Genomic DNA, 9,871 nt, shown 5'->3' with positions numbered 1-9,871 from the left:
AGAATGGGTCCAAGAGCAGAAAAGCAGAAAAACATTATTTAATTGGACTAATTGATAACACAAATATTAGAATCGTCAAAAAAATCAAGAAAATGAATAAATTTTGCAAGAAATGGATAATTTCATTAGGTTTTTGAATTGAATTGTTTTTGAAATCTTGATTTAATCACTCAAATTATGCATAAAAAATTACTTTCTTTGGTAATATTGGCAATTCTTATACTTAATTTACCGATTAGCTTGCAAAATATAATATTTTTGAGTTTTTCCTGTTCTCGACTCATTCTGCTTTTAGATTTTTCTGCTTTTTGACTGGCCACCTAATTATGTAATTTGATTGGTCGAGCACTCGCTGAAGTAAATTTAAGTCCAAATGGAGGCATTGCACTAAGGCTAAAAATTTTGCGAGTTGTTGTTTGACCATTCGATCGTCTCCAATACAACCTCTGTAACTTACCAACAGGCTCTTGATCGCTAAGCCAGAGTTAAATTATACCAGTCTTCACTGATTTTCTTGTTTGTTTTCAAAGCTCGAAAATAAAGTCACCCACAAATTGAATATGTTGAGTTACCTGAGCAGCTACATCTGGACATCTGAAGAGACCGAGGCCGAGAATAGCTCTGAAATCGAAACTCCCAAGGAGACTGGCACGGAGCAAGAATCTAACTCAATCAAACCTGGGTGCTCAACCGAAACTACATGGGTGCTAGTTAATGACGATGGTTAGAGAAGAGCTTTTGTTATTTTTTAAATAATGCAAAAGAAAAATCTTTTGATTTGATTTTTTTTTATGTTCAGTGAAATAATTTTTGAAACTGTAGGTACTTAAAAGAATGATAGTTGCGGTGCAAACATCTGATTTAGTTACAATCAAGTCAGGCATTAGTTTAAATTGCTTCTTCATAATTGTGCCCTTTAATGCGCTTATCAGTAGGTTCTTTTATGCGTTGTTCGGTTAACGTCGTGAAACGTGAGTTCAATCAAATCCCTTGTTTTAGGCTAAGTTTATCACAACAATTAGGCTAAAACAATTAGGCTAAAAATTAGTGTATCAAAGGAAACATAAATTTCTTCAAAACATTTTGGATAGGCTGTCTTAAAGTTGACGAGATAAGAATTTCGTAAATTTATCAATTGAACGGGAAATCACGCCCCGTATGACCATTGTAAATCTCGATATTAGTTGTGAGTTTACCAAGCGATTCACCAAGGTAATCGTATTTGTTAGGGTGGCTCTCGTTTTTTAAGAGTCGAAGACTGTAGTTCAGACTCTTATATGGGTCGTGATGATTTTTTTTCGTTTTTTTAGGAAAACTTTTTAAATGCGCTAATAACGAAAGATGTGCATATAAATGCGTTTATGAAAGCCCTTTGGTATATATGCTTTTTTGAGTTCAATTCAAGTTCATTTGCTAGAAGGTAAGCGAAATGCACTCTCCAATTATGAAAGCTGTAATGGCGTGAAAAAACATGAATCGATTTTATGTTTCGAAAGTGGAATTTAATTTTTAGATTTCACAGCGCTATAAAAACTTTTCCAAATAATCCAGATGTCTCAAATTGGGTCATTTTTAAATAAAAAAAGTGCCGATTATTACTTGTTCTTGAAATTCAAAGAGCTTTAAGGCCATATATTTTTTCTTTGAAAATCAAAAGTTGAAGTTTTTTTTCAAAATTAAGTCATTTTTGTATCTTTGCGTTCAATGACTCTTCCAACTGTCTATTGGCTATGTTCTGTTTTTAAATATTCGACGTGGAGATGTGATCTAATATTACGGTTCAAAAGAACCATTTACTTTAAAAACCCGATCTGTAAAAACTAACATGAACTGGCCAAACTAGAACATATAGAAACTTTTCTGCATCCATGGTTGTTCTTATAATTGAAAAAAAATTATGACGAGAAATGAGTGGTTGATTGGTTTTATCGCTTAGCGTTTAACCACTTAATGTTCCACCTCATGGCAAGAAATTAAGGGTACCCTGAAACGTTTGAACGTGGTGCACGTTTGATTTTAGGTGCACTTTTTATTTTTTCCCTAGGTATTAAGCCTCATCAGTTGATAAGGTAATAGCAATTCATCATAAAAAAATTGCACCGCTAAGAAGTTCAATTAAAATTTACTTAGAATTTTTTTTTGTTTTGCATACCACCTTTGCCCAAGCATAAGATTACATGGCACAGGTATTGCTCGACTATTTTGTGCATTTGAACAAATTTTAAAGTGGCGTGACTGAATAAAACACGTGGCAGCGGATCGGTCGATACGATCTGTTACTGTATATTTTTACATTTGACACGTGAACACTTTTTCTGTGTGATCAAGTAAATTTGTTCACGCGCTTCATTCGTGACCTGACCTACCATATAAATAACTCTTGAATTGTCGTTTGATATATGCCGACTTCGAACTAGCAGTTCATTTGTAGCTATAGTCCATGTGCATTCAAATGGACTTTGACTACTATGTGAATGACGAGTAAAATGAACGAATTAAATTCTGTAAGTTGCTTAACATTAACTCGGTCGTATGACTGAACAGTATAGTATAGTATTCAGTTACTATTCTACTCCATTCTTTCCCTCAAATTACTATTTATCTCAGCGAGTTTTGGTTACAAGCAGTCAATTGCGTAGACGCGCAAGCTCGCGCTTGTTCAATTGATATGCAACCAAAGTACAAGCAGCTATGCCTTTTGTGGGAAAATCAGAGGACGAAAAATTAAATTCACTTCATGTAAAAAAAGAGAAGAATCTCTGCACGTTAAGCTGGTATAAAATGAGAGCCTTAGTTTTGCTGACGCATTCGTTTTATGTGTTGCCAATTCTTTTCCGCTTAGGCTCTTAGAAATACACGTAATCATAGCTGAAGTGAATGTATAAGGTACATGTATGTGTATTTGTGAGGTAAATGTGCAAATGTGGTCTTTTTTAACTTGCATAAATGGCGTGCGATTTGTACGCTAAAGATTGCATTTGCTAGAAGGCTGAGAAAATGCGTTATCATCAAACTGATGCAGAGCGCGAAGAAGAAAGCATGCTAAATCTTCAACCAATCTATAAATCTAACCGCTATCGCTTTTTACATGAAACTTAAAAAAATTAAAGATGATATTTCTATGAAAGATTTTGACGATATAATTCCATTTCTATGTAGTTCCATATTTATCGATAAATGGTAATTTTCCAATTTCAATCTTTTCATTTGGGTAAAATGTAGAAAGCAGGACAAGGTATAGTTTACAATGTTCGAGCGGACAAATTTCCTTTCAATTTGTAATTCCTTGAGCTCAAAACGTCAATAACTATTTTGCGAAATCCTGCACATGTTAGGTGCACTCCCTAAAACTGTTAAATGATAAATAAGAATCTGACAGTTGTTCGCACATGGTTCCTTATTTAAGCCCTGAGAAGAATTAAGGTAAAGTCGAGTTTGCAAAATGAAGCATGGGGAAATGTGCCTTGGGGAAAGCTGAAATTGGCATCAAAATTTTGCTCATTTTTTAAAGAAAAATTTAGTTTTGAAACTGAGAAAAGAAAGTTTTTGTGAACTATTCAATTTGACACTAGACGGGCGGAGCTAGGATTTTATCAAGAGGAGGGGGTGGAGTTCCAAAAAGTCAAATTATAACTTTGTTGACCTTTTTATGTCGACAATATTGATTTTGCTATCGCTCCCAGAACGCTATAAAGACCCCTTTTTGACAAAAATTTTTGAGCTGCTGGGAAAATCTTAAAGAAAAGGTCAAAATGCCATTTTGGACACGTTTTTTGAAGGGTTTATCTTTTACTGGTTGGCTCCGTTTTGATTTTATTTCATGCTTCAATTGACATTCCGTCGGGTCAATTTATGAGGTTGAGTGCTTTTTTAGTATTCGCGGTTTTAGGTTCCCAGTTTTCGAAAGCTAAATAGTTCTTACATTTTGATTGTAAATCGATCAACTTTGATAAAACATATCTTGTTGTTCCGACTTTCGATACGAAAGTAACGGAATATTTGTGCTCGGGGTGGGTTTTTTTTTTTCTTCAGACAAATTTCGACTTTTTAACTAGCCATTTTTGACGGAATTTTTTTATATCATTCGAAAGGCATTGTTGTCCTGAGCTCAAATTTGAAAAGATATTTCACCTGTGATCTTTTTTCGTAAAGTTATGGGGGTTTAAAGATTGCCATTTTGGTCAATTTGGGACAATTAACGCGCGATATATTTCGCGCTATTAACGCGTAAGCGGAGAGTTAATCCGTATTAGAAATCGTTCCAAATTGGTTTAACGAAGCTTATTTGCCATAGTTGATTTGTTACAAGTAGCGAAATCTATCCTTTTGTACTTTATATGGCGTGTGGGGGGGATGATTTTTATTTTAAAAAAATTTTAAAAAAAATTTCATTTTGTTTTATTACTTTTAATTTTTTAATGTTATTACTGCTCCATAAACCTTAATAGGCAGTCGGAACATTCAGGGCTTCGCCCTGATACGAGCAGTCTTGTTTGTTTTCGGCTTATTAAGAGTCGCTGGACGTAGTTCAGATTGTTATATAGGTCGTGATGATTTCCTTTTTTTTTCATTAAATGTCTTTAAATGTACCCTATTTTGTTTAAATTCAACAAAACACAGATAAAATAATTTCTAAATTTAATTTTATTTTAATCTAGGCTACCAGAAGTGATATTTTTTAAAAAGACAATTAATGGAGCCGTCATATCTCTCGACTAGATGCGCAGCCAAACTGAACTCTTGCTGTAGCACCCCAAAAAAGAGGAGAAAAAAATTAAAACAAAATTTCCTTCTTCAGTTAAATCAATTTTGCCATAAAAAACAGTTTAATTTAAAAAATTTTTAATTTAGTTTTTAGTTTTTTAATTTAAAAAGTTTTAATTTTAGGTCCTCGGTTTTGCAAAGCAGATTTGATTTTCTTCACACAAGTTTTTTGAAAGTAGGAAAAACTGATCATCTTGTATTATAGTTGTTGCTGATTTCAGCAAAAAAAAATTATTGAAAAAGTCATTCGAATGCAAGTTATTGACTGATTGCATACAAAATTTCAGAAGACCGTAAACATACAATTGATGGACGGCAAGAATATTGTTTTGTTTAAACTGAACTGAGTTGAAACTCAACTAAAATTTATCTAGCATTTTTCACATCGGTTTTGTTGCTTCTTTTGCTTTTATTTGCTTGTTGCCTCTGTGTGTTTACCATTGTAAAAGCGCAGGAGTTAAGAATTCTTCTCGATGCAAAATTTCGTCGGATCATTTTGGGATCATGTTTTTAAGATTGCATGTTTGCAAAATATAATTTCAGCCATTCCTCCTCAAGGAGGTTTCTTTCAAACATTTTCTGGATTGGCCTGTTTTCTACCAGCAAATGCTTTCGTTATACTAAGAGTTCTTTTTCAACCCAACTTGAAGGCATTTTTGCTGCAAAAATGAATTCATACAAATAAATTCACATATGAATGACCCCCTTTTTTTTAGGTATATATGCTAGTTTTGAGTTCAATTCAAGTTCATTTACTAGAAGGTAGGCAGAACAAACTCTCTTATTGTCAGGGCTGTCATATTGTTAACTAAAACGTTTTTAACATGTTAACATGTTAATTATATGAAAAAAACACGTTAAAAACAAAATTGAGTTTTAAAATCACTCATTGAGTTGTTTAAAGAGAAAAGCCAGCTTTCCAGCCTTCTCGACGCCCAAAGAACTTCGGAGTTTTCCATAAGTGAGTCCGAGAGTTGAGAAACACCGCTCCAATCCTGCACTGGAGGAGATAGTTATTAACATGTTAAATATAGGTCTGTTAATAACACCTTGTTAATAACATGACAGCCCTGCTTATTGTAAAAGACGAAATGGCGCGAACAAAATTAGTTTAGTTTTAGTTTCGAAGGTGGGATTTAATTTTTGATTTTAGCGGAATAAAAACTTATCCAATTTTTCCGTTTTCTCAATTTTACCAAAAAAGGTCAAATTATCAATTGTTCTTGAAATTCAAAGAGATTTATTGCCATATATTTGTTTGAAATTCGAAAGTTTGTCTTTTTTGCGTTCAATGGTTTTTTTCCAACTCTGGCTATGTTTTTTATCGCAAGCTAATTAAATTTTTTTAAGAGGCAAGTTTTTTTTGCGATAGTATTCCATTTTAATTTAGTGATAATTAGGCTCATTTTGTTAGTGAAAGTATGTGGCAATAATTTCTCCGGTTATTTTTTTTTGGACTGAGTATTGCAAGTGGCGCGAGTCTCCACTTGCCCCCCCCCCCCCCAATATTAATACGATAAAGCTGATGTTAATTAAATTTTGCCGTAGGTGCTGCTGATGTGATGGAACATGAAGTTGGTATAGACGGTGAACCGAGTGAGCCTTCTACTAGTACGAGCAGAACCAGCTCTATCCGGGAGTCCTCCTACCACCCAATGGACCAAACTGATTCCTCTGAATCAATGCTTCTTCGTAGCAACTTCTCGGAACCTCAATTCGAGACTAAATATAGTCAAACTAACTGTTGGGACATGGGTCCGCCTTCTTGTTTCCATCTGAACGAAGCAACTGCCTCCTTAGCAAACTTAGACGCGGAGAAAATTCTCGAGGCGTCTTACGTCGAAAATTGCCTTCTAGAACTTTCTGTGTCGCGCACTGAAGACGTGCGAGACTATTTAGAAAACAGTCAAGCCGATGTTAGGACCTTAGTTAGTCATCGAAAGAAGCCCAAAAAGTATCAAGTTAGACCTAGTTCGCTCCAAGCGGCGCTGCAGATTCAAGAAGATCCGAAGTTTGAAGCCGCTAAAAAGGACCAACAAGCTAAGCTCAAAGCTAAGAAAGAGCACAAAGCAAACTCAAAGAACGCTTTGAAGAGGCAGAACTTGCAGCGTCATAAGAACGTGGCGACTAAAAACAAGTCATTCGGATTGATGAAAAGCCGAATGATCAACCAGTGCGCCTCGCGATCCACTTGTCACTAGATAACCAGACAACGGTAAAAGAAAAACATTAAAGACTTGTATTAAAAATACTAACAGTCCAACTCACACGAGCACCTCGTTATTTTACTTAAGAAAATTACAGTATGTTAATGCGCTGCAAAAACATGTCTTGCTGAAATTTGATTGAATAAAGTATAAAAAACATAGTACACGTGTTCCTAAATTTGGTTTGCGTTGTCATGTACATTTTCAATTTCTATCTTATTATCAAGATTTGAGCAATTTTTAAATAGCTGAATAACAAATTTTAGTGGGTGCTTTATATATTCGTGCAAATAATCCCAAATTTTCAATAAAGTTGTAGGTTACAGAATTCTCTAAATAGATGATATAAAAGTAGTTAGTTGTTTTCACTCAATTCATATTGTAGTAGATTTAATTAGAATTCCAAATTTAATAATGATTGAATTTTTCACTTCTGTCTGTCCACTAATATTTGATTTCTATGAATCATGGACATTTAATGTGCATTCTAAAATATAATTAAATATAAAAGAATATAATACAATAAAAGCACCGTAATTAAGAAATTCAATTTCAACAAACTGGGTTTTTGAACTTACAGGGGCAAAAATCGGATCGAGGGATACATAAGCGAAGCATATAAAACGTATATTGATAATTCCGAGATCGGGTAGAGGCTTTTATCCCGTGATCGGGCAGGGGGCGGATTTAGGGGAGGAATTGAGCCTTCCTCTCAGGGATTCGACCCCTCACCAACCAAAGCATCCCTCTTTGACATTATTTTATGACATCCATTTTAGGCCAAACAACCCTAAAATTTTTTAACAGGTGCGCTCGGAACCAATGAATTCTAATTTTGAAGACTGCTCGCTAGAGTTTGAAAATTTGCCCCCCCCCCCCCCTCGAGAAAATCCTAGATTCACCGAAGATCGACTCCGACTGATACTGATTCCGTATGTTTTGGCTTCGAGATAAGCAAAAGCATCTGCACCAAATTTTTTTGTAATTCGTTTTACCTCATAATTTTTTTGCTCGTTTCTGAGGACTTATCTACGATTATGCTACTTAAAAATGACTGTTTAATGTAGAAAAATCATTTATTTTTCCTAACAAGAAAATCAAAGAAACAGTTTATACAAGTAATAGTTATCGATAACGTTTTGATTAGTGAGAGGATAGACATAGGGAGTAATAAACTCCCACTGAGAGCCCTATTAGTGAGAGGATAGACAAAGGGAGTAATAAACTCCCACTGAGAGCCCAACTGATAAAATAATTTCTAAGTTTAATTTCATTTTAATCTAGACTGTCAGAAAGTGATCTTTTTCAAAAAGACAATTAACAGAGCCGTCATATCTTTCGACTAGATGCGAAGCCAAACTAAACTCTTGCCGTAGCACCTCAAAAAATGAAATAAAAAAAAAGTTTATCAAAATTTCCTTCTTCAGTTAAATCAATTTTGCCATTTATAAAAATCAGTTTAATTTTAAAAGTACAGATATTCATGAAAGAACTTACGAAGGGTTTTTTAATTTATCAAGTTATTAAAGAAAACTGGAATTTTCAGAAAAACTGCGATTTCTCGAAAAGCAGCACAATTTGAGCAGTCACATTTTAGGAGCATTGAGGAGTAGAATTGGAGTTATTTAACACTTGTGGTAGCATTAAAATTGATACTAGGAAACATTTTATTTTTTGGAAGGAGTTTTGGGGAAAATTTATTTTGATGTTCACAGTTTTTAAATATGAAATGAACAAACTCGGAATTTACCAAAAGGTTGTTTTTTAATTTGTGGACGCACACCGACAGTTCACGATGACTCATTTGACCGAGTTTTTTTAGCCATAAAATATTAACGCTCAAGGTGCTCAAAATTTTAGATCCCCGGTTTTTCAAAGCAGATTTGATTTTCTTCACACAAAAGTTTTTGAAAGTAGGAAAAACTCATCATCTTGTATTATTATTGTTGCTGATTTCAGCAAAAAAAATTGATTGAGAAAGTCATTCGAATGCTAGTTAATGACTGATTGCATACAAAATTTGAGAAGACCGTAAACATACAATTGATGAACGTCAATAATATTGTTTTGTTTCAACTCAACTGAGTTGAAATTCAACTCAAATTTATCTAGCAACTTTCATTTCAGTTTTGTTGCTCTTTTTGCTTTTACTTGCTTGTTGCCTCTGTGTGTTTACCATTGTAAAAGCGCAGAAGTCACAAATTTTTCTCGATGCAAAATTTCGTCGGATCATTTTGGGATCATGTTTTCAAGATTGCATGTTTGCAAAATATAATTTCAGCCATTCCTTCTCAAAGAGATTTCTTTCAAACATTTTCTGGATTGGCCTATTTTCTACCAGCCTGTGTCTTAAATTAAGCAGCCTTCTTTGCTTTGATTTTTGATTTTAAGTTCTTTACATCTATAGACTAGTGCCGAGTTTTTTTTAACTGCTTCGCAAGAAGAAGATAACGATTTTCTTTTCATATTTAGATTTAACAAAATTTCATTCGGAAAAGAATCGAATAGTTATTTATTTATCTGATGATTTAAAATGATAGTTTGCGTAAATTACGCTTTGATAGATCGTTTTTTCTCTAAAATACCCAAAACTCTTCAAAAACTTTCATTTTCTGAAGTACTCATAAACTGTTTAATTTGTTTCCTAAGTTACGTTGGCCGGTGATATATATAGTCATGCAGATCGTCTTGCGCAAACAGTTTGCTTAAAAAAATCACCGAATCTTTCGATGGCTTGATCTATAATCAATTGAAGTTCACGGATTTGTCAGATCCTATTTATTTGAAGCAGAGTTATCTTTGTGCTCTAGACGACAATTGTCTAAGGTTAGAGTACAGAATTCAACCCATGCTTTTTACATCTTGAAAATTTCGGACTTTTTAAAGACTTATGCAATCCT

The 9,871-nt window shown here is 33.9% G+C and overlaps 1 protein-coding gene across 1 annotated transcript; it reads left to right on the top strand.

Moving 5' to 3' along the window:
• Nucleotides 1-312: 312 nt before the first annotated feature.
• LOC134851127 (uncharacterized) lies at nucleotides 313-7,495 on the top strand. The gene is made up of 2 exons (XM_063867069.1): nucleotides 313-723; nucleotides 6,313-7,495. Exons 1-2 carry the CDS (start codon nucleotides 561-563, stop codon nucleotides 6,963-6,965), a joined length of 816 nt encoding a protein of 271 aa, XP_063723139.1. The 5' UTR covers nucleotides 313-560; the 3' UTR covers nucleotides 6,966-7,495.
• The last annotated feature ends 2,376 nt before the right edge of the window (nucleotides 7,496-9,871 follow it).

This window comes from Symsagittifera roscoffensis, chromosome 7, assembly GCF_963678635.1.
Source record: "Symsagittifera roscoffensis chromosome 7, txSymRosc1.1, whole genome shotgun sequence".
NCBI lineage: Eukaryota > Metazoa > Xenacoelomorpha > Acoela > Convolutidae > Symsagittifera > Symsagittifera roscoffensis.
This window is presented reverse-complemented; position numbering and strand designations above follow the sequence as displayed.

Bases quoted from the DNA above. Each gene is read 5' to 3' on its own strand.
- LOC134851127 (XM_063867069.1), top strand. From the start codon at position 561: ATGTTGAGTTACCTGAGCAGCTACATCTGGACATCTGAAGAGACCGAG. The intron at 724-6,312 runs GTTAGAGAAGAG...ATTTTGCCGTAG, and splicing joins GGTGCTAGTTAATGACGATG to GTGCTGCTGATGTGATGGAA.